This window comes from Pinus tabuliformis, chromosome 1_1 (genome assembly GCF_031772625.1).
Source record: "Pinus tabuliformis cultivar Carrire ecotype Pingquan chromosome 1_1, CPIR1, whole genome shotgun sequence".
Taxonomy (NCBI): Eukaryota; Viridiplantae; Streptophyta; class Pinopsida; order Pinales; family Pinaceae; genus Pinus; species Pinus tabuliformis.
This window is the reverse complement of record NC_142297.1, coordinates 544,497,794-544,523,749: the sequence shown is the minus strand read 5'-3', so window position 1 is coordinate 544,523,749 and position 25,956 is coordinate 544,497,794. Positions and strand designations below refer to the sequence as shown.

The 25,956-nt window shown below is 42.5% G+C and overlaps 1 protein-coding gene across 1 annotated transcript in view; it reads right to left on the bottom strand.

The window, feature by feature from the left end:
* The window catches only part of LOC149214255 (neutral ceramidase 2-like), a 233,707-nt gene that overhangs the window by 59,578 nt on the left and 148,173 nt on the right, over positions 1–25,956 (bottom strand). The window contains exon 7 of the mRNA XM_089392225.1: positions 1,950–2,013. Within this exon, the coding sequence (XP_089248351.1) occupies positions 1,950–2,013 (64 nt within the window). The remainder of the gene's footprint in view (positions 1–1,949; positions 2,014–25,956) is intronic.

The window sequence follows — 25,956 nt, the reverse complement described above, 5'->3', positions numbered from 1 at the left end:
TCTCCCAGATATACCCCAAAGCTAGAGTGCAACTTGATAGTAGAGTCTTAGGTGAGACCTAGTGTCTAGAGTCAATGTATATTACCATAATAGATCATCTCTAAAGTTTCGTGGAATTTGTTTGAGTCTAAGTGTCAAATTTTAATTGTTAAAAATTCCCTGTTGGATGGGACTTTTATGTAAATCTTGATGTAAGATGTAATAAGTGTTGTCTATAGAAGTTGTAGGGCGTATGAGTACTCAAAATTAGACCTCTACACCTCAAATTTCTAAATAAGCACAGTTTGAGGGTCAAAAAAACATTATTTGCACCTCTAAACCCATTTTTTCCAATTTTTGGTAAAAACTAGCAAATAAATTGGGCAAAAAATAAAAATTGGGAGATATTAAAATTCTCTTCAAGTGGAAAATGATAAAAAATGAGATGGAGATTCACATGGGTAAAAATCAAGTCAAAAAGTGATGAAGACTCCACAAATCAAGCAAGTTATCCACTAAGGAAAATTTGATGGTCCAAAGGCTCATCGACTGGTCTAGAAAAATGCACTTTCCAATGAAGACAATTCAAATTTCAAGATTGAAGACCACATGGGTCAAGTTTTGGTCAAGAATAATTTGAGAAGGGTCATCTACAACTCCAGTAATTAATTGCCACTCCTCCAGTGCAAACGGCTACTCCTCCTGGAGATTTGCGCAAGCTAATCAAAGTTTACGATTTTTTCCAAATAGATCTAGTCATTTTCTCCATGGATCAAGACATCCTTGCTTGAGATCACTTGGAGATGATATTTTTCTATAAATATGGCCTTTGAGCTCCTCATTTGTAACATGGAAAAATCAAGCTACTTGGCTAAGCGAAGCTCTGCAAGACTTTTGTACTGGAATTTTTCTAATCTAATAAAGGACTTTGGGGGCACATGCTTTGTGGTGTTATTCTTTTGCTTCTATGGTAATATTGTTCAAATATTTTTGTGCTTAATGTTCTACACCATCTGATCTATAATTTGTTAGTTTCATATGCCATTTTTGGATTAATTTAAATTTTATAGAAGGTGTCTTGTGTGATTTTCTGGATTGGAGTACCACTCTAGATCTAGAAGCACTAGTGGGCTTTTGGTTGAACCCCTAGCCTTCTTCTTAAATGTGTAGTCCAACCCCTTGTGGATCTAACAATATATTTATAAGTGTGTAGAGATCTATAATTTTCTGAATCAGATCTTGAGTGTTGGGTAAGTTTTTGGTTGAACTTCCACAGGTGTGAACTGAATCTGATGTGTCTACACAGATCAACCTTTGCCTGCAATATGCCCCAACAAGTGCCCCAAACTCAAACATTGTTCAGTATTATGCATACAGACAATCTTTAAGCTCCTTTTCCTCCTCCGTCAAAGTCTCCTGGATGCCTCCTTGGATCCAACTCCACAGCTCTGATACCATATCACAATTACATGCATACACAATTGCATATCCACAATAATGCAGGTAGGAGAGAGAAAGATTCAATGGAATTCACTGATCAAAAAGTATTAAAAGCATTGCATAGCAAATTCACAACGAGGGAGACGTGAGTCATGTAACTCCCAAACACCTAATCTTCAACATATGAATTAAATAAGTCTTCGTAACTCAACTTAACTTTATAGCATTATTCATCGTGACTTTATTACAACATAAATAACCCAACTTAAATTCCTACGTTAAGGGATCTCCTCTAGCAGTCATGTCAGCATATGATATAGCATATTAATGTTTATGTTGGTTGCTATGTAAGACATTTTCTAACTACAAATGTTGTAAAGAAACATGAAAGTATACATGTAACAGGCTTCATTTGGAGATATACAAATGTATACGGACTCTTTCAACACTCTACCATCTCTTAAGGTGTTCTAAAACTATCATAAATTGCATGGGACACCAATAATAATTACACAGTTTAGGCTGCATACCTCCAGGTACACAAAGGATGACAAACTGACCAATCCTTAGAATCTGAAGCGGAAGAATAGATGGCTGCAAGAAGAGAAAATCCCAAATATTAGACAATTTTGAATAAATTGGGCACCAATATGATAAAACTCAAAAGTATTGTGCAAAGAATGTAGCTACTTTTATGTGTATGTCAATGTCCATGAGACCAATGCTCTTCAAAATTCCATACCCTCCCCTGGCCCCAAGGGTGTAATACAGGTCTATACATGCCTAATCAAATGATAGTTTGCCTCAACTTTTGTGCAAATATTCGTTTAAATTGCTCCTAACTACATATACCCCTTGATTTTTTTGGTTCACATTGAAATCAAAGTTAAGGTATTCAAGCAGTTGATCAATGTAATGAACTTGAACAGGGGTAACTACCTTTGGAGTAAATTTCAACCATTGATTTATGTATACTACTATGAATGTTCTAGAATATTCCATGGAGATCAAATTTTTGCCATCCACCTAATAATTATTGATAATTAAATTAAAATTTTGAAAGTCATATTCCAAAATAAACATGCCTATCAATGTAATGAACTTGAACCAGGGTAAATACCTTTGGAGTTATACCATGGATGATAAATATTCCCTAAAATTACTATAAAATGCATCAATATCAATGGTACACTAGCTTGGAGATACAAATCCATGGATGATAAATGTTCCCTGAAATTACTATGAAAAAATGCATCAATATCAATAATACACTAGCTTGGAGATACAAATCTTTTAGAATTTAAGAGGAATATTTTTGGATAATCCACATATTTTAGGATAACCATACATGGTCATGTCAATAAGACTTGAACCTGGGTGGGAAGATTATCATTAAACCTTCCCAACCACCTAAGATTCACTCAATTATATCATAGATGATGGATGTTCCCTAAAAATACTACAAAAAAAAAGGATGAGGAATATTTTATTAAACTTCTATGAGTTATTTTGTCTTCTACGGATGATGGATGTTCCCTACAATACTATGAAAAATGCATCAATATCAAAAATACATTGACTTGGACATACAAATCTTCTCTAACTTTAGAAAACTATTTTCTTAAGCTTCTATGGGTTATTATATCTTTAGCAAAAGTTCTTTTCACTTGATTGATTGACCCTATTTAATTAGAACTTAGAAATCAAATAGGCACATAAGAATATTTTAATACATAATAAAATGGAACTCAAGTCAAGCATCCACTACGGTTATGCTTTACCCTAGCCGCTACCACCACAACCCTTAAGAGTAGGAGAAAGCCAAGGGTTGTTGAGATGTAGAAGAAGCCACTGGTTGGATTGCATGAAACCATGGTGGAGGGGTGACCCCATTCATCGTGTAGGTGCTTAGTTAGAGGATTTTAATTAGAAATTAGATGTCAAATATGCACGTAACAATATTTTACTACATAATGAAAAATGGACTCAAGTTGAGCATCCAATCAGGCTAGGTTTTACCCTAGCCGCCGCCACCACGACTCTAAGAGTAGGTGAAAGCCAAGTCTTGTTGACATGCAGAAGCCACTGGTTGGATCACACGAAACCTTTATGGGGTGGGATGACCTTTCTAGGAGGGAGCCATGTGAAACACAATTGTGGGTCTTCACATTGGTCGTGCTAATCAAGGAGACTGAAGCTAGCTTTGTGTAAGGACCCTAGCCACCACTGGCCTCAATCTACCCAAGATTTGTTAATGATCACTTCTTTGCCACTCTAAAGGAAGACATCAATTTGGGTTTTCAATTACAATGGAGGTACCCAACAAATCTAAGGAAGACACCTTTCTCAAAAACACATAATCTATGTGAAGAAAACACCCAATGAAGAGTAAATTCATTAAAAGGGTAAAAGACACACTGAGTTGGAAATTTCAACTCCAAAGGCCAAACAAAAAGCCATTATGCCGCATGAATAAACCCTAATCAAGAAATTTACAGGTATATGGCCAACCCTAAAATAGTTTAGCCTTTAGGTATGGACCACAAAACATTGGGATTTTTCATGTCAACTTGTTTACTATGGCAATGATCTTTTCTTGTTCATATTTGAAAGTGAATAGGCCAGAGATCATATTTTCAAATCAAGGAAATACTTCATGGGTTATATAAGGGAATGTTTCTTTCCCAATAGACCATTGATTTTGATTTGAATACGGAAATCTTGATTGACCCTACAAAGGTCAAACTTTCACATCTCCCCATGATATTTTGGGATAAATCCACTCTTAAAGTTATCAGAAAAAAGTTGGGTCACTCCATTGACCAAACTGAGATAAAATTGTGAGCCACGTCGATTACTAGTTGTGTACACTCCAACGTTGCCTCTGTTTCATTCATTCTAACTCAGTTACTCATTCACTGACCACGTCGCCACACCCGTGTTTCCTCTATGCCACTATCAGATCCCTACCACCCGCGTCCAATTTTTCGCCTAAGTCGTCATTGTCATCCCAGCGCACTATCTCTTCCCTGGCATTTCAAAAATCTTGTCATTGTCTTTCCGTGTCAAGTCTCCATACCCTATCAATCTGCCGTTGTGGACCGGCACATCCGCCCTCAATTGATCTATCCTCTCGCGGTTTGTCCACCAGCAACCCTGTCTATCAACACATACCATCCGCTGCAATCTCTTAGCCGTCGTGAACTTTCAAGTCAGCATTACCATCTTCCAAGCCGGAATTTTATTTCCTAATAGTCAAACCCCCTGTCATCGTCGTCACCGTGAATCTTCGAGTTGCCATCCATCTCCTCCCGACAGTCACACCGCAATTCTCTACCTCAGTCAATATCTGTCTCACCGAGGTAAAAAATTAATTAACTTAATATATATATATAGACATTTTGTGAAATTCTTGCTTCGTCTACTATCAGAGTCACGTCGATTACTAGTTGTGCCCTGACACTCCAACGTCGCCTCTGTTGCATTCATTTTGACCCGGCCCTGCTCATCTACTGACCACGTCACCACACTCGTGTTTCCTCTACACCATCGTCAGTTCCCTACCACCCGCATCCATTTTTTCGCCCACGTCGTCATTTTGATCCCAATCCACTATCGTTGCCCTGGCATTTCACAAATCGTGTCCTTGTCTTTCCGTGTAGAATCTCCATACCCTATCGATCCGTTGTTGTGGATTGACACATCCGCCCTTAACTAATATATCCTCTCATCGTCTGTCCACCAGCAACCCTGTCCATCGACGCATACCATCCGCCGCAATCTCTTAGCTATCATGAACTTTCAAGTCGTCGTTTCCATCTTCCAAGCCGACAATTTTATTTCCTGACAATCAAATCCTTCGTCTACTATCAGAGCCACGTCGATTACTAGTTGTGCCCTAACACTCCAACGTCGCCTCTGTTGCATTCATTTTGACCCGGCCCTGCTCATCTACTGACCACGTCACCACACTCGTGTTTCCTCTACGCCACCGTCAGTTCCCTACCACCCGCATCCATTTTTTCGCCCACGTCGTCGTTTTGATCCCAATCCACTATCGTTGCCCTGGCATTTCACAAATCTTGTCCTTGTCTTTACGTGTAGAATCTCCATACCCTATCAATCCGTCGCTATGGATTGACACATCCACGCTCAACTAATCTATCCTCTCATCATCTGTCCACCAGCAACCCTGTCCATCGACGCATATCATCCGCCGCAATCTCTTAGCTATCGTGAACTTTCAAGTCGTCGTTTCCATCTTCCAAGCCGACAATTTTATGTCCTGACAATCAAATCCCTTGTCATCATCGTCGTCGTGAATCTTTGAGTCGCCATCCATCTCCTCCTGACAATCACGCCATAATTGTCTACCTCCGTCAATATCTTGTTGAAGAAAGTGTAACTAGGTTCAGTCTTCATAAATGTAATTTTGATATTTGTATTTATATAAGAAAAGAAATATTATTTTTGTTATCTATATCAATGAGTTTCTTGCTCATTGAAACAGGTCTAGCATATGTCAAAGTGTTATAGGTAAGTCAAATAGTCAAAAGAAATATTGAAGACCCTTAAGGGCATGTTACACTATGTACATATTTGTATAAAAGTCAAAAGAATACCTCCAAGCAAAGTCACAAGTCCTCCCATGCAACAACATCATCAAAGAAGCAAATCTGAAGTGGAAAAGTCAAGTCTGCATAAAGTCTCCTAGTCGGCCTCAAAGAGGGACAAACCTCTATATATAGAGGTTGTCCACTCCTCCAACGATAAGACACAATCACCTCTGAAATCAGCGAGAAGGAAGACGAGTTAAGGGTGAAGGGAAAGCGAAGAAAAGAAGCCTCTAGTGCAGCGAAGAAAGAGGAAGAAACATCGAGCCTTGGAAGTATGTTCTAAGGGTAAACTACAGTCACACGTGCGAGTAAAGGAGGTCTATCTGCAGTCATTACAGCAACACTATCACAGTCACATATCTCTCATTGTTTGGTCTAGAAACTTAGGCCTATAAGGCCTCCCACTAAAGCGAAGAAGACACTCTCTCAAGCGAAGAAGGAAGGGATCAAAAACATAGGGAAATTCCTCACACATGCGAAGAAACTAGGGTTGCACTATTGTCATAACAAGTCTGCAACTACACTTCAATAAGGAGCTAAGTTGAATAAGAGAAGGAAGGCATCCTCATAGGTGAAAGAGTTCACTAAGGATCAAAGATAAGTATCTCTTCTAGAGCTATCATAACAAAGACTATCACCAGTTGCCAAAAGAACGAAGCGTTGGAAGGAGGACGAAGTGTCGGGGAAAGAAGTGTCGGAAGAGGAGGACGAAGTGCTGAGAAACAAAGTGTCAAAAGAAGGAACGACTTGACTTGTGCGTGGAGGATATTCTTGTCAAGGGTCTAGGGTTTGGCACTGATCAATAGAAGCTTCAATAAGAGAAATTTACGAAAGGGTTTTCCTCTTTAAGAGAGAGAGGTCTTGCCCTCGCAGAGAGCCAATATCTTGTGTTTTCGTTTCTTGTGTTTTGGTAGCAGTTTGATGAAGTAAACGCACATACACTAATAATAAGAGAAGAAGATCATGCTAACAAGGAAAATTGAAAAAGTACTTCACAAATTGTTATCAATTCTAGAATAAACCTGATATCTCTAATTGCCCTAGATTCTTCAACATGGTATCAGAGGTAAGGTGACACATCAAGAAAAGGGCATCTCAAGAACACTCCTAAGGTCACACATCAAGAAAGGACATCTCAAGAACATCTACAAGGTTGAAGCTTCAAGCCCAGAAGTCTCAAATACATCAAGGACGAGAAGGTCTACCATCTACTATCCATCAAGGAAGACTACTAAGCAAGAAGAGAAGCCTTTCATATAAAGGCACCTACAAGAAGATCCATCCAAAGAAGGGCCTACACCAAGTTACATCATCTACAAAGGAAAAAGCACTACAAGTCAAACCTCACTCTCCAAGCAATTCTATTTGAAGGAAGCAATTTGAAGATCATCAAGATCCTAGAAGGCAAGCCATTAAGAAGAAAGCAAGACTACTACATCACAAACTCTATCAAGTAAGTATATATGAACCCTCCTTAACATACCTCAATGTCTTTTTGCAAGGAAAGCAACAAATTGGTTGGGACTACTACCTTCCTTGCATGAAAGAAAAGGACTGATTTACTTCTCAAAGAGAATGAACTTCTAGGCATCATCAAATGGAATGCCACCATCCCTGCTAAGGAACAAACTCAAGCCTTAGCCAAGTACAATAAGGATGATACAAGAGCTCAAAGGATTCTAATAGAATCTATCAAGGACTCTCTCATTCCTTATGTCTCCAAATTTGAAACATCAAAAGAAATCTATGATAAACTAATAGAGTTATTCTCGGTAAGCACAGCTGGAGAAGTAATATCACTATGTAATGATTTGTACAAGATGAAGATATCAAAGGAAGGAATAGCTCCCTACTTCATAAAGATCTCTGGGATGAGGGATCAACTTCAAGAACTAGGAGAAGGCATGTCTGACAAATAAATGACCACTGTAGTACTCATTGCTCTACCTCAGGATTGGGGCAACTTCACATCAACCATATATGACAAGAAGGAAGCTATCACACTAAGTGAACTATGGTCTCTATGCAAAATTGAGGAGACTAGACTCAAAGCCAAGGATGATGTGGGATCAAATGAACAAGCATTTGCTACCATGGCCAAGAGAAAAGGTACATTTGGCAAATTCGGTCCACAAAGAACAAGCAACAAAGATATGTTCAAAGTCCAATGCTTTGGCTGTCAAGAATATGGACACTACAAAAGGGATTGTCCCAAACTTAAGAAGGACAACAACAACAAGAGAAAAAGGGAAGAAGCTCACATAACTCAAGAAGTGAAAGAAGAAGTCAAGAAGCAGAAGAAGGAACATACTCCAGATCTCTACTATGACCAAGTCAACTTCTTTACATATATCTTCTTTCAAATTGTTTAGTATAGAAGCATATAGAAATAGGATAAAATGCATGGTTTAAAGATATCTTCTAGAATATAGGAGCATGATGTAGATATAGCTCAAGACATTCATGTAGAAGGAATATATCTATTAAAGGACCTCATCCACGATGAAAGAAAAAATGATCATGATTAAAAATCTTAGAAAGCCTCCATCATCAAAAGGAAGAAACATTTGCAGGATGAGGGTCTTCAAGATCCTTTGACAGAATCTTCAAAAGGAAGTTCATAAATAAGAGCAGATGTCTCAATGGAAGTTTCATTCATGGGATTCAAGAAAGGATGATATGCAGGCAAGAAAAGATACACCAATCAAGAAGGACCAACAAACATGAAGCCAAAATGATCAAAAGCAGAATCAAGATGAGGTATGTATGCATCAAAGTTTAGTCATGTCATCATATGTATTATTGAATCATGGGAATAGTTCTAAAACATGATCAAGTATAAAAGGATCTCTTTCACCAATGACATGCTCGAAAGCATGTACTACAATCCAATGAAGGTCAACATGAAGAAGTGCCCTCATAAGGAGCATGAGGTGGTTGACTAAACATACATGAAGAAACAAATGAAGAAAGAGATCAAACATGTGAAGAACACCATGGCCACAAAGAATCATTATCTGACAAGATCCATTAAAGACATCTCCCGAAAGAAGGCATGACAAGTCTGACAAGGAAAATATCAAAGGACCCTTGACACCTATGAAGGCCTTGGAGATATTAAGATGCAGATAACTGATTCAACTCCACGAAGATGTCATGATAAAGAGCCATCCAACAAAGCACTATTTGATGTTGAACTTTGAAGTAATATCAGGATGAAATCATGAAGGGCTACTAAATTGAAATATGGGAACAAGCAAGTACAACTAAGCATCCCTATGATAAATATTCAAAAGTATAGTCAAATGATAAAGGAGTAGCCAGATGACGAAAGATCCTGACATACACCAAGAAGGCCACTTTCCATGAAGGAAGAAATGACATGACAATCTAGGAAGGAAAGTGATCGATGGTCGATGCCCTACAAAAAGAAGAAGTTCAAACAAAGACTTCATGACATCAAAGGAAGAAGGAGATCCAGCAACTGAAGAACCCACGAAGAAGAAGCTGTTGATGTATGTGATGAGCCCCAAATTTTGGTAACATTTTGGGCTCATTTGGCCTACTTACCTTGCTCAACCCTTCATTTTTCATCACTTATGCATCATTTCTTAGTATATTCATGTTATTTGTAGGAAGGAGGGCAGTCACTATGCCTAGGTGGCTAATACATGTTTATTTCAGGGTTTTTGACATTAAATGGAGTAGAACCACGCAGATAGAGGCAAGGAGACAGCCAAGGTGGCATTGTGGTTTTGTAGGAAGGTTGTCCACAGCCTTGAATGATCTTCCTCGTGATCTCCACCCCAACTCCGAGCTCCAACAGCTATCACCACCGAGCTAGAAGGCAGCCAACGGATTCTAAAGGAACAGCAGTTTACTTTTAGTTGGTCAGCCAAGCCCCACTAATTTAGGAGGCCAGCTTGGCCCTCATAATGTATAAATATTGAGGCTGTAGCCTTCGAAAAAAAACTTTTGAACCTTTGTTGCAAATTCTGAAGTACGAGCTACAGCTCTGTTTTGCTCTTTGTAAGCCATTTTTGGCATGTTGTTAGACTTTTGACTATGATCTTTTAATAAAAGGCAGGCAGATTTGAGTTCAATTCTGAGTTCTTAGAGGAGCTATAGCTCTCAGGTTTGGGCCCAACCTGAGAGCAATAGGCCTCCTTTCTTTGTATTGTTACTTGTCTTTCTTTCAGCATTATATTTCTTGTCCTTTACATGCACTTGGAAACACAGTTTGTTGATTCGGATTTCTTGGTGTGGTTACATAGGTTAGTGTTAGGAACAAAGTTGCTTTCAGTAGTTTAGATTAGAGTAAGGAGATTTGAGTGATCAGAGCTCCAAAAAAGGGTTGATTGCACACTCACTTCCACCTCTGTTTAGAGATTGGGATTGCAGCCCGTGCCACCCACCAAAAACACAGTTTTACATGTTCATGCAAGCTTTAACGTAATATTTTCAGTTGTAGAAGTGTCCATGCATTTAGATCTTGTGGAATAACTCTTTGTTTCAGCACCATGCACGATTTCCCTTTAACTTACATTGTTGTTCTTTGGTTTCTAATAAAACAGTTAGAGTAGGTTGATGACATTTCGGTTATATTCAAGACAGAGGTGATTTGTTTCATTTACACTGCGCAACACCACTCTACCATTTCCTTATTCTTCTCAGCCGTGCCTAAGCCATCTACTTACCTCCCAGCTAGATCATTTGCCCACCAACTCTTCCATTATCCCCGTTGTTTTATCTTTTCGGCCTTCCATTGCCTCTACCCTCCTATCGACCAACCAGCTTTACACACACCCTCTCCATCTCATCTCTCTGTCCATAAGCCATCACAAGCTCCCCTTTCATCCTCCCTATCCACCCATACAGCTCATTCACTCCTCCATCACCCAAAACTCCGATTGCAGAACATCCTGTAGAAGTTAGCAGACTTCCTGTAGAAATCCCGAGCTTCCTGTAGGATCCCCTGCAGACATCCTGTAGAAGCTTGCAAACACGGTTGCCAGGCATCTGAACGTTGTGAACTTCTGTGGAATGATGTTAGGAATCCCCTGGACCCTCTCAGAGTCCTCCTGACCTTTTCCAAGCCTTCCTCCCCTTGATCTACCCCTGCACAGTCAAGACCCAGTGAGAAGCTCAGTCATAATAACTCCAACCACTTGAGCAAAAATACAAAAACATGTTCTCTTCAGATGAAAGTAGTTTAGACCCATGCATCTCATCTCACTAGAAGTAATGGCATCATTTTTAGAAGTTGCATTCCCACCACTGCATCGTAAGGATTAAGCTGGTCAAATTAGGGTTTCCATGTTTTGTTGGCTTTCAGTTCATTCTTGCAAAATAGGTTAATTTCCTTTGAGATAGCTTTCGTTCATCACTTAAAAAGCTTCTTCTGAGAACATATAGAAGTTGGCTTGAGCCCTAGCGGACTTGTGCCAGCTGACCAAGTGACAGCTGCGACAAGAGCTAGTACTTGTGCATACAGCACCGTCGCTTCTAAGTTTGTTACGAACTACCGGGTTGATAAAAGTAGAGAAGGAAGCTCCAGGAGTTGTAGCATTATTGCTACAATACTGGAGCCCACCATCTTTTTGGCGCCGTTGCCGGGGAAGCGTCAGAGTATTAGTAATTGTTGCTTTTCTTCTATTTTCCTACTCTCGCCTTCTGCCAAGTAGTTTATTTCATTTCCATTCTGCAAAAGTAGCATAGACATTTCTTGCTTTCATAGATTAACATTTCAATTCCGCAATTTCAATTTTGCAAGCATAGATTAGCATTTCAATTCTGCAAGCGTAGACTAGCATTTCCATTCCTGCAATTCCATTTGAGCAAAGTAGATTAGTTCTTTCCTGCTTTCATTTCAATTTTGCATTTTCATTTCAGCAAGATAGTTAGTTGTAGATCAATCTGTTTCAGTTTTTGCAGGTACCAGAAAAAAAACAAAAGCAATCAAAAAAATCTTTCCATTTCATGCCTCGTAGGAATCGAGATAAAACAGGCAAATTCTTACCCAACACCCCCACCACATCACTGAGTCACCCTTCTCTCTTCTTCGGTGACAGTGATCCAGAAGAACCTATAGGTGAACCTCCTGAGATATACGAAGATCCTATAGCAGAAGAAGAATTAGAGACCATCCCATCTGAAGCTATGGCTGACAATAGAGGAGAAGATGAGAGAATAGAAGGTGCCTTCCCCATCCGAGAAACCAATGGAGACATGAAATTAAAGAACATTAGCCCCTCCGCTTTACCTCACTTCCATGGACTGACTACTGAAGATCCTGATACCTTCCTGTTTGAGTTTGTTGTCCTTTGTCGAACCTATGACTATACTGAAGATGAGCAGAAGCTGAAACTCTTCCCTTCAACTCTTAAGGATGCAGCATTACGCTGGTTCATGGGCTTACCTGGGAATAGTATCACCACTTGGGCTCAGATGTAGCAAGCTTTCAATACCAAGTACCGGGACTACTGTAGGTCCAAGGAAACCAAGGGAGAAATCTTTCGGATGAGCATGGGAAATGATGAGTCCTTAGAGGATTATGAGGAAAGGTTCCAACTTAGCTATAAACGGGCCAGGTGCACACTTGACCCTGAATCCCTCAAGTTGGTCCTGCTCCGAGGAGTCCCTGAAGACCTCTTAGATACCCTTCACATGTTAGCTGGAGGAGATATTTACCAACTGCCTTATGAGGACATAAAGACTGTGTTTAGGAACCACTCTAGGGCAACCCGGAAACGAGGTAGAGGAAACCTCCTCTCAGCTGGTATTCCTTTCTCCGAACATGAGTTTGCAAATCAATTAGAAGATCTCAAGAGTGAGGTGAGACAGACCATTGCCATGCAACTTGACACATTCAGGATCCAGCAGAAGAAGAAGCTGAGAGGGCTTTAGCTATCTTCTGCCCTAGATGTACAAGGAGACACCCTAAGAACGAATGCCCATTACATTCGGTTGAGGTATGTTTCTTTTGTGAGGAGGACCATCCCACAAATCAATGTCCAACCTTACCTGGGCTTAAAGCCATGTACCAAGGGACAGAAGCCCCCACTGAACCTCTCTATTTCCTCAACCAAAGGAGGCCACAAGGACCTAGACCTTACCAGCAGGGGATGCAAGGGCCACCCCAAGCTTATTACAGCCCCAACCAATCTACTCCTATGCCTTCCTGGGGTCCCCCTGCTCATCCTTCCTGGTATGTGCCTCCTCCATGGTCTTATCCACCTCAGTACCCTACTCAACCCACTACTCATTCATATCACTCACATGCCCAGCCACAGCCTCAGTGGAATGCACCTCAGTCGGGGTGGAGGCCCCAGTACAACACTCCTCCCGCCATTTTGCCTCCACCACCAATTCAACCTCAACCATTACCTCCTGCTCCTCCAAGGCAACCTCAAATGCCTGCTCAACCGAACCCGAACCCCAACAACAGACAGGCCCAGCAGGTATACACTGGGGAAACATCATGCCCTACCTATGCTGTGGAGATCCAGGAGATCAATCTTCGAACTGGAAAGACTCTTCCGGATCGCCAATCTCCTCCCCCAGAGGACGAGGAAGACAAACAGGAAAGTGAACCAAAGGCTATTCCACCCTTTCCTGAGAGATTAACAGCCACCACACAACCCAACCCAGAGGAGGATGAGCTTCTGGGAGAGCTCAAGCAGTTGTGTGTGAAAATACCACTTCTCCAAGCCATCAAGGATGTGCCAATATACAACAAACTGGTTAAGGAAAAGTGTTTCAAACACCCAGGCAGGTGAAAGAGAGATGCTTCAACCATCAATGTCCTAGGACAACTGTCTGACCTTATGTTAGGACAAGTCATCTGCCCAAAGTATCTAGATCCTGGGAGTCCTGTAGTAGATGTCCACATCAATGGCACCATCATACCTCACACCTTGATTGATCTGGGGGCTGCCATTAATGTGATGACCAGGGATACCATGCTCAAACTCAACCTTCAGGGTTCCTTGAGGAGGACCTCGACAGTCCTGCAACTAGCAGATCGCTCCACCGTGACTCCCGAAGGGATTGTGGAGGATGTCTTGGTCTCTGTTGACTCTTGGGAATACCCTACAGATTTCTTGGTTCTGCAACCAAAGGCAAAGCTTACTGGATAGCCTCTTATTTTGGGAAGGCCTTGGTTAGCCACTGCAGATGCTTACATAAGTTGTCGTGCAGGAAATATGACCATCAAAAATGGTCCTATGTCCAAGCAGCTAGTCCTATACCCTCCTGCCCAACCCTCATTAGAGCATGACTTACCACTTTGGTTGGAGGAAGGAGAAGAGGATGAGGTGTACTCAGCACCTTTGTGCACCCTAGACACCACTAGAAGAGACCCCCCAACCGAGGATGACTTGATTGAGACCTTGATCCAGAATCCACCTCCCAGTGCACTATCCTTAGAGAAATTGGTGGAGGATGCCCAAGCCAGCACCTTAGTGGACCTTTGTGTAGCCAACCCTGTCACTCCCAGAGTCAAGAATGTGGAGTTCGGCCCTGAGAGAACGTTAAAGATCAGCTCCTCCCTATCTCCTTCCCAGGAAAAGGAGTTGTGTAGTCTGTTGGCCAGTCATCTAGATGCTTTTGCTTGGAGCTATAAGGAGATGAAAGGAGTCCATCCTTCGGTCTGTACCCATCACATCTACATCAAAGAGGATTGTAAACCGGTTAGGCAACCCCAGAGGAGAATGAATCCAGCCCTTAAGGACATTGTCAAGGAAGAATTGCAAAAACTGTTGGATGCCGGATTCATTTACCCCATCTCAGATAGTGAATGGGTGTCCCCTCTGGTGTTGGTTCCCAAGAAAAATGGGAAGTGGAGAATCTGTGTGGACTACCGAGAACTGAACAAAGCTACCAAGAAAGACCATTTCCCTCTACCTTTCATAGATCAAGTGTTGGATGGACTGGCAGGAAAGAAGTTCTTCTCTTTCCTAGATGGGTTTAGCGGGTACAACCAAATCCAAATCAACCCGGAAGACCAAGATAAGACCACCTTCACTTGTCCTTGGGGTACCGTTGCCTACCGAGTTCTTCCCTTTGGGCTATGCAATGCTCCTGCTACCTTCCAGAGAGCTGTCTTGAGCATCTTCTCGGAGCTGGTCCATGATGCAGTGGAAATCTATATGGATGACTTCACTCCTTATGGGTCCGACTTCCAAGAAGCATTGTCCAATCTGGGAAAAGTCCTAACCAAATGCATTGAGATGAACCTGTCCCTTAGTCCTGAAAAATGTGAATTCTTGATGACTGAAGGGACTGTGCTAGGCCATACCATTTCTTGCCAAGGGTTACAAGTGGATCCTAACAAAATTGCTCTCATCAAGAAGGTTCCACCTCCCCAAAAAGTAAGGGATGTTCGGAGTTTCTTAGGATTAGCAGGGTATTACAGGAGATTCATTAAAGACTTCAGCAAGCTAGCCTCGCCATTGTTTGGCTTGTTGGCAAAAGATGTGGAGTTTAAATGGACTGACGATTGTCAGAGGGCTTTGAATGAATTAAAGGACAAGTTGGTATCTGCACCAATCTTGAGAGGTCCAAACAGGGCCCTACCTTTCCACATCCACACTGATGCATCGAACAAAGCCATAGGGGCAGCTTTAGGACAAGTTGAACAAAAACTTCCATATGCCATTTACTTTGTTAGCAAAAACTTATCCAAAGTTGAACTGAATTACACTGTAACGGAGAAAGAATTCTTGGTTGTGGTCCATGCACTGAACAAGCTCTGACATTATATCACTGGCTATCAAACATTTGTACATATGGATCATGTTGCAATTAGATATTTAATGAATAAACCAGATGTGAATGCTCGTATTATTAGATGGTTACTTTTGTTGCAGCAGTTTGATTTGACCATTGTTGACAAACCAGGGAAAGAAAATGTTGTTGCTGACTTTTTATCTATAGATTGGATTTATCTGCAGATGAGGATGGAACAGTGGATGACCAGATGCCTGATGAACATCTGTTTGCTATTTCAGTACTCTCTCCATGGTTTGCTGATATAGCGAACTACCTTGTTTCAGCACAGTTCCCTCCGCACCTATCCTCAAGAGAGAAGAGCAGAATCATCAGAAAAAGTGCCTCATTTACTTGAATCGGGGGCAACCTGTTCAAGCTTGGCCCCGATCAGATCTTAAGGCGTTGTGTAAGGGAGGAGGAAGTTGTCATGATGGGCCTTGTGGAGGACATTTTGCAGCAAAGAGGACTGCCTTCAAAATTCTGCAAGCAGGCTAATATTGGCCCACACTTCATCAAGATGTCAGAAGGTATATCAGCCAATGTGACCGATGCCAAAGAATGGGGAAACCGACTCAAAGGGATGAGATGCCTCTCCAACCTCAAGTGACTCTTGAGCCATTTGAGAAGTGGGGTATGGACTTTGTGGGTCCAATCAACCCTCCTTCGAGGCAAAGGTCTTACATCATTGTGTGCACTGACTACCTGACAAAGTGGGCAGAAACTAAGGCAATCAAAGCAGCAACAGAAGAAAAGGTGGCTGAGTTCTTAAGAAAGAACATCTTCTACAAATTTGCCTACCCAAGAGAGCTAGTCACCGATCAAGGAAGCCAGTTCACATCCAACTTAATTGAAGACCTACTAGCTCATCACAAAATCAAGCATAGGACTTCCACCCCCTATCATCCACAGGCAAATGGGCAAGTGGAAGTCACCAACAGAGCATTGGAAGGGATTTTGACTAAGGTGGTGAGCAGCAGTAGGAAAGATTGGGCAGATCGCCTGGTTGAGGCCACATGGGCTTACAACACCACTTGGAAGACCACAACCGGCTTCACACCTTATGAGCTGGTCTATGGGAAGAAAGCTTTGTTGTCCATTGAATTTGAATACAACACTTTGAGGATGGCAACTCAACTGGACCTAGATCTCAGCCATGCACAACAAGAAAGATTATTGCAGCTGAATGGACTGGACGAGCACCGAATGCAGACCCTCCTTCACTCAGAAGTGGTTCAACTTCAGAGAAAGGTGTGGCATGACCAACACCTCAATGACAAGCAATTCCAGCCAAGAGATTGGGCACTGTTGTATGACTCCAGGCACAAAGATTTCAAGGGGAAGCTAAGAACCAGATGGCTGGGACCATATGCAGTGGAAAAATGTCATGACAATGGATCTGTTCTTATTCGGACCATTGATGAGGAGGCCATCCCCATGCTTGTCAATGGGCATCGACTAAAGATCTACAGGAAACCTCTCTCAAAACAAGAATTCATCAAAACTGTGGAGAAGTCAATGCTGGTCATAGAGAAGGGTTTTGCCTCTGATTTGGGCATACCCTGAAAGATCTAAAAAAAAAAAAGGTAATAAAGATCCTTGGGTGAAAACCTTTCTGAGGCTCCCAAGGCAGGTGGTAGGGGTGAAAACCTCATTGAGGCGCCCCTATTGTCTTTCAAAAAAAAAAAGGGAGATTTGAAAAAGATCCTTGAGTGAAAACCTCTCTGAGGCGCTTAAGGCAGATGGCAAGGGTGAAAACCTCATTGAGGCGCCCCTGTTATCTTTCAAAAAAAAAAAAAAAAGAGAAAAAACAATAAGCAAAAGAAGACAGGGACAGCAAGTTATAATGTGGAAATGCATGCAGGTTGCAGGTGTTCTATGAAGGAGAGGAGGTCTCTCAACTCAAAGTCAAGGATCCTTATCATGCTGCCAGGAGACCTCACCAGCACCTCCTCCAAGAATACTCATCTTCTCCAAGGTATGGGCACGATTTCATCACAGCTTAGTCTTCTACAGGAAGTTACAGACTTTCTACAGGAAGTACAGACTTTCTACAGGAAGTTCTGTATTTCTACAGGAAACTTCCTGTAGAAGTTTTGGACGGCCCAGAACTGATTATATGAGGAGATCTAACGACCAAGGTCCGGTATGGACGCATGCAAGCTACCAGTTTCTCCCTCACACACTGTTGTCACCTCTTTCTACCACCCCTGTCGACATGCAATGAAGATACCTGCACCATCAAAGCAGATCATTGAGTTATCAAGAGAAAGCAATTTTTAAAATGAAAAAGACGCTGAGATGTCGTGCCATACCCATCCCAGCTATCCATGAGCTCTGTGAGCGTGATCGTGAGGCCATTGTCCTCGTCGTGCAGCATGCACCCGAGCAGGAAAAACTGCTACAGGACATCCTGCAGGAGTCCCGTAGCAGTTAAGCCAGCTAGAGTGCACACCATTCAAGCGCCTGCAACATGCAATGAAAACGCAGGCACATGCAGCCGAATCATAAGATTCATCATCAGCGGCCTGTGAACCTCCGGGCCTGTGCAATCAAGCAGCAGCAAACAAATCGAGTCATCGTCGTCCAAGAGCCTGAGAAATCGTGTCGCGGCCGCACAGGTAAGTGCCTCGACCCTTTCTTCCGTCGAATCGCATGAATTTTACTTTGAAAATGTTTGCAAGTGTGAAGTGAATGGGTTGAGCGGTTGTATGGCCAACCGACTGGCCACGTCGACCAGTCAGATGGTCTAGTCGGATGGTAAACGGTGGTCGTGGCAAAAGGAACGGGTAGTGCACACGTGAGAGCCATCCAGTCGGGGAGAAATGAGTTGTAACAGAAATGACGGCGGCGGATCTGCGGGGAATGATGCAGCAGTAAGGGAACTTGCAGAAGAATGATGGTGTGACGTCGTCCAACGGTCCGGCAGGGACAGCTCACCCCCGCGCCACGGATTCCGCCGGATTCAAATCTAATCGGCTAGATTGCCACCCCATGCATTTATCATTCGTCGTTTGAAAGTCGAGTGAGCATCCGGATTCCTCTGAAGCTCGACACTCCAAGTCTTCGGCCGTTCGAACGCCTGTTAAGCAGCACCAAGAGCGCAGACCCACTGCAGTATCCTCCAGAATTCGTGCGCTGCTTCTACAGGAAAGTTGTTTCTACAGGAAATTGGGTTCCTCACGTCAAAAGGTGGCGGATTAAAAAGGTAAGCCTGAAACCTTCCATGCAATTGGTTTTGAGGGTGGCAGAATCGACGTCTACAGTCTGGTCATAAAAAAATTTTGCAAGTATTGTCTGCCGTTGCATAAATTGTCGTCCTACAGGATGTCAGTATAATTAAGTTGTGTTAAGGTCCTCGGGAGATAAGTTTCGTGAATTATGTGCATGACAGAGGCGTAATTCTACGCTCTGTCCCAGTAGGCCAATTTTCTTCCGCATTCGCCACCTCCAGCTAACGCAGCAGTTTTTCACCATGCCGGGTGGGTTCATCAGAAGGGAACCAACCGATTCAACAAAGTTAAGAGAGAATCCTGAGGTGGTGGAGCTATTCACGCAAGCGCAATGGATGTCGTTCTGCGACAAGTTGCAGGGCTATGACGATGAGGTGGCAGAGGAGTTTTTGCAAGCTCTGAAGCCGAAATCCAAAACACTGGCCACCGTTAATTTCAGGGGTTTGAGTCTCAGACTCACCCCACAATTCATCAGCCGAGTTACTGAGCTCCCAATGGGATTACCATGGGATAAAGAAGAGAGGAAATTGGGCCAGAAGGCTAAGAAAGAATTCTTTCCACCAGAGGAGGAATTCTCAGAAGATAAAAATGGGGTTGGTAGAACCAGCTTACTGCCACTGTGGAGTGAAGTTAGCCTCCAGATTATGAAGTACATCACCTGCGAAGGTCGTTTTAACTTTTAGCATTGTATATGGGTACCATTTTCGGTTACTCACGGAATTAAGGCACCAGATGGACCTACCTGTAGAAAACAAACTGAGTATCCCCTAATTTCTACTTCAGTCTATGATTGAATGTGCCACCAAGCTGAAAGAAGGCACACCAGACCAGGTAGCACACCATGGACTCATTAAACTCCTCGTGGAGGATGCGCTCCACACATACAAGGTTCCTCTCTCATGGGAAGCCTTCAGAAATTTGACCAAGGATGGTGACATAAAGATGTTGACCGAAGAGCTCGGTTCATCTAGCAGTGAGGAGAAAGAGTCAGTGCCCGCAGGGAAGAAAGAAAAAGGCCAGAAGACCACGACCACGGAGCAGAAGAAAAAGCAAGAGAAGAAACAAGAGAAAAAGGGTGCCAAAGAGAAGGATGACACACCCATTTTGACGGCAAGAGAGAAAAGATTACAAAGCAGAGTGGACAAGGCTGAGCAGGTCCACATCAGCAAAGGCACCTCGTCAGCAGCTGCAACCAAGTCAAAAAGTAAAACACCCTCAGCAAAGCAATCTAAAGTGGTGCCACCTGTCTCTACAGGAAAACCGAAACCGGCTTCTACAGGAAGCCCGAAATCAGCTGAAAAAGGGCCTTCTACAGGAAGCCCGAAATTAACTAAAACAAGGTCTTATACAGGAAACCCTGAAAAAGCGAAACCCAAGGAGAAGAAAGCTGACATTCTTGCAAAGGAGGCAGCAGCTGTGCTGGCCGCCCTCAGCACACCTCCTAAGCCCAAGGAAAAGAGAAAGAGGGAGACCCCTCTATATTTTAAAGCTAGGAGAAGTGTGAGAATAAAGACGGGCAAGCCACAACCTCCGTCCAGCAGCCCAATCACTATAGATGATGCCCCTACTTCGCCCAAGGAGAGGTCCCCCTCACGGATATCAGTCACCTATGAGAGGGGGAGCCCGAAGAAAACTACTTGGAAAGAAAGGTTAGACCAATTGGCCTCAAAAGCTCGGCTACAGGATGCTGAGGATGCTCTACAGGAAACCTTAGCCAGGCTTAAAGAAACAGAGAGAATGGAAGGAGAAGCACCCTTATCACCACCGAGGGAGGGCGAAGTAGAGCCACCAAAAGAAGTGGAGAAAGAACATATTCCAGAACCTAGCCCTCAGCCAAGTCTGAGTTCATATTACAACTTCTTAGAGGCTGGCAAAATTATACCTCAGAAATTCATTGTGCCACTGTTCTTTGCATTGGAGGAAGAGAGAGTACGTACACACACGTGGATGAAAATAGCCAAGTCAAAGGGTGTGGCGGACATAGGCCCCTTGCAAGAGCAACTTAAGGAGGCCAGAAGTGAGTTAGCCATGGCTAAACATGTGGCAAATTGCCAAAGAGTGTTCCTACAGGAAGAAAAAGAAAAGCTGAGATTGCAGCTACAGGAGCTGAGGACATGAACAGGTACACCCTCCAATGACACCACAGCAGAACAGCAAGGCAAAAAGGAACTACAAACCGGTCTTGGGGAGCCAACCACACATCTACAGGAAGCAGAACAGCAAGCACAAATTGAGGTGCAAGCTCTCAGACAACAGCTGCAGCAGAAAGAGGCACAATTGGCCTGCATGGCCAGTTGGGCCATGGATGCTATACAATGCAGACAGCCGGCCAAATCCTATGGCCTGTACCTGAAAGACCAATGGCTGCAATTTCAAATCAATACCTTGGCGCAAAGAGGTATCTCTCAGCTCCAAGACCCGCAACAATTCACTGAAGTATGCAGTACTAGTTCATCAGAGGATAAGGCCAAATTAGCGGAGTTCTACCTCCATAATTTGGCCTTGCCTAATGTAATTTCATGGGATCCAGAGCAGCAGAAGCCAAAGCGGTCATGAACCGGGAGCTGAATGAGCCATTGCTAATTCGAGCAGAACCAGGGGATCCAGTTGCACTAATCTCAGCACACCAGCACTTGTCTACCGATCCTCAAGCTTCATTGAGATATATGGATCAGCAAGCCCAAGCCATAGCGCATTTTGAGGACATGGAGAGACTGTTAGGAGACAACGTTGTCCAAGCTTGCACCCGCCGATGGAATACATTGGCCCACAGTCTGAAAATCAGAGAGTATCATACCCCAACTCGGATGAGGGAAGCTCTAGTACGGGTGGCCCTCTATAAGAAATCCATGCAAAACCTCCAGGCCAGCTGGATTGGCCTCAAACTAAGCCCACCACTGCTGCTAGGATTAATGGAGGGCAGCACAGAGAAGGATGATAATGAACAGTGGGAAGAGGTGAACAGAAAGGCTGGGTTTCATATCAGCAAGGAGGACACTACTACAGAGGCTTGGGATGTAAGGGTGGCAGTAAAGGCAATGAAGGATGAGGAGTTGGACTAGTTGCTCAAGGATGAGCAAATATTTTAGTTGGGGGGTGATGATGAGCCCCAAATTTCGGTAACATTTTGGGCTCATTTGGCCTACTTACCTTGCTCAACCCTTCATTTTTCATCACTTATGCATCATTTCTTAGTATATTCATGTTATTTGTAGGAAGGAGGGCAGTCACTATGCCTAGGTGGCTAATACATGTTTATTTCAGGTTTTTTGACATTAAATGGAGCAGAACCACGCAGATGGAGGCAAGGAGACAGCCAAGGTGGCATTGCGGTTTTGTAGGAAGGTTGTCCACAGCCTTGAATGATCTTCCTCGTGATCTCCACCCCAACTCCGAGCTCCAACAGCTATCACCACCGAGCTAGAAGGCAGCCAACAGATTCTAAAGGAACAGCAGTTTACTTTTAGTTGGTCAGCCAAGCCCCACTAATTTAGGAGGCCAGCTTGGCCCTCATAATGTATAAATATTAAGGCTGTAGCCTTCGAAAAAAAACTTTTGAACCTTTGTTGCAAATTCTGAAGTATGAGCTACAGCTCTGTTTTGCTCTTTGTAAGCCATTATTGGCATGTTGTTAGACTTTTGACTATGATCTTTTAATAAAAGGCAGGCAGATTTGAGTTCAATTCTGAGTTCTTAGAGGAACTATAGCTCTCAGGTTTGGGCCCAACCTGAGAGCAATAGGCCTCCTTTCTTTGTATTGTTACTTGTCTTTCTTTCAGCATTATATTTCTTGTCCTTTACATGCACTTGGAAACACAGTTTGCTGATTCGGATTTCTTGGTGTGGTTACATAGGTTAGTGTTATGAACAAAGTTGCTTTCAGTAGTTTAGATTAGAGTAAGGAGATTAGAGTGATCAGAGCTCCAAAAAAGGGTTGATTGCACACTCACTTCCACCTCTGTTTAGAGATTGGGATTGCAGCCCGTGCCACCCACCAAAAACACAGTTTTACATGTTCATGCAAGTTTTAACGTAATATTTTCAATTGTAGAAGTGTGCATGCATTTAGATCTTGTGGAATAACTCTTTGTTTCAGCACCATGCACGATTTCCCTTTAACTTACATTGCTGTTCTTTGGTTTCTAATAAAACAGTTAGAGTAGGTTGATGACATTTCGGTTATATTCAAGACAGAGGTGATTTGTTTCATTTACATTGCGCAACACCACTCTACCATTTCCTTATTCTTCTCAGCCGTGCCTAAGCCATCTACTTACCTCCCAGCTAGATCATTTGCCCACCAACTCTTCCATTATCCCCGTTGTTTTATCTTTTCGGCCTTCCATTGCCTCTACCCTCCTATCGACCAACCAGCTTTACACACACCCTCTCCATCTCATCTCTCTGTCCATAAGCCATCACAAGCTCCCCTTTCATCCTCCCTATCCACCCATACAGCTCATTCACTCCTCCATCACCCAAAACTCCGATTGCAGAACATCCTGTAGAAGTTAGCAGACTTCCTGTAGAAATCCCGAGCTTCCTGTAGGATCCCCTGCAGACATCCTGTAGAAGCTTGCAAACACAGTTGCCAGGCATCTGAACGTTGTGAACTTCTGTGGAATGATGTTAGGAATCCCCTGGACCCTCTCAAAGTCCTCCTGACCTTTTCCAAGCCTTCCTCCCCTTGATCTACCCCTGCACAGTCAAGACCCAGTGAGAAGCTCAGTCATAATAACTCCAACCACTTGAGCAAAAATACAAAAACATGTTCTCTTCAGATGAAAGTAGTTTAGACCCATGCATCTCATCTCACTAGAAGTAATGGCATCATTTTTAGAAGTTGCATTCCCACCATTGCATCGTAAGGATTAAGCTGGTCAAATTAGGGTTTACTAGGGTTTCCATGTTTTGTTGGCTTTCAGTTCATTCTTGCAAAATAGGTTAATTTCCTTTGAGATAGCTTTCGTTCATCACTTAAAAAGCTTCTTCTGAGAACATATAGAAGTTGGCTTGAGCCCTAGCGGACTTGTGCCAGCTGACCAAGTGACAGCTGCGACAAGAGCTAGTACTTGTGCATACAGCACCGTCGCTTCCAAGTTTGTTACGAACTACCGGGTTGATAAAATTAGAGAAGGAAGCTCCAGGAGTTGTAGCATTATTGCTACAATACTGGAGCCCACCAGTATGGACAAGTCCCTAGCTAAGAGGGAGTTTCTAACAAGTTCCTAATTACAAAGGAGCTTGATCAAGTTTCTGGTTAGAGGAAACTTGGGAATATCTTCCTCAATTAAGAGGAAGAGATAGACACAACATTCTTGTCTTCACTTTGGAAGAAAGAATGGAGGATTGGGTAATCATCTGGCATCCGATGCTCTTTGAGGATGTGTAAGGCATCCAAGATAAGAGTAGGCAAGAGGAGCGATATTTTGACGGTTGGGAACCCAAGATAAGAATAGTCCTAGAAGGTCATACTCAGTGAACACCTAAGTGGGTATGTACCTTGAGAGACAATGATAATCATCTGGCATCTAATGCTCTTTGAGGATGTGTAGGGCATCCAAGATAAGAGTAGGCAAGAGGACTGATATTCTTTGAGGGTTGGGAACCCAAGATAAGAATAGTCCTAGAAGGTCATACTCAGTGAACACCCGGGTGGGTATGTACCTTGAGAGACAATGATAAAGGTGTCTATATATCATTGGTCTCGCCAACATTGTGCTCTAATCTTATAAGAGATAGAGTTGTTAGTCAAAGCCTTGCTATAAACAATGTTGGTTACTATGATGCTATAACAGATGGATTACCAATCCAATTTCTCTTATGTGAATTCTTCAAGATTGAAAAATAGCCAAAAACCTTGTAATGATTTATGAATACCTCCCTAGTTAAGAGGGAGTGTTGAAGAAAGTGTAACTAAGTTTGGTCTTCATAAATGTAATTTTGATATTTGTATTTAAACAAGAAAAGAAATATTATTTTTGTTATTTATATCAATGAGTTTCTTGCTCATTGAGATAGATCTAGCACATGTCAAAGTGCTATAGGTAAGTAAAAGAGTCAAAAGAAATATTGAAGACCCTTAAGGGCATGTTACTCTATGTATATATTTGTATAAAAGTCAAAAGAATACCTCCAAGCAAAGTCACAAGTGCTCCCATGCAATGACATTATCAAAGAAGCAAATCCGCATTGGAAAATTCAAGTTGGCCTAAAGTCTCCTAGTCAACCTAAAGGAGGGACAAACCTCTATATATAAAGGATGTCCACTCCTCCAACGATAAGACACAATCACTTCTGAAATCAATGAGAACGAAGACGAGTTCAGGGTGAAGGGAAAATGAAGAAAAGAAGCCTCTAGTGCAACGAAGAAAGAGGAAGAAACACCAAGCCTTGGAAGTTTGTTCTAAGGGTAAACTACAATCACACGTGCGAGTAAAGGAGGGCTATCTGCGGTCATTACAGCAGCACTATCACAGTCACATATCTCTCATTCTTTGGGCTAGAAACTTAGGCCTATAAGGCCTCCCACTAAAGCGAAGAAGAGGCTCTCTCAAGCGAAGAAGGAAGGGGTCAAATACATAGGGAAACTCCTCACACGTGCGAAGAAACTAGGGCTACACTGTTGTCATAACAAGTCTGCAACTACACTTCAAGAAGTAGCTCGGTTGAATAAGAGAAGGAAGGCATCCTCATAGGTGAAAGAGTTCACTAAGGATCAAAGATAAGTATCTCTTCTAGAGCTATCATAACAAATACTATCACTCGTTGTTGGAAGAACGAAGTGCCGGAAGAAGGAGGGCAAAGTGTCGAAAGAAGGAGGACAAAGTGTTGGAAGAAGGACTTGACTTGTGCTTGGAGGATATTCTTGTCAAGGGCCTAGGGTTTGGCATTGATCAATAGAAGCTTCAATAAGAAAA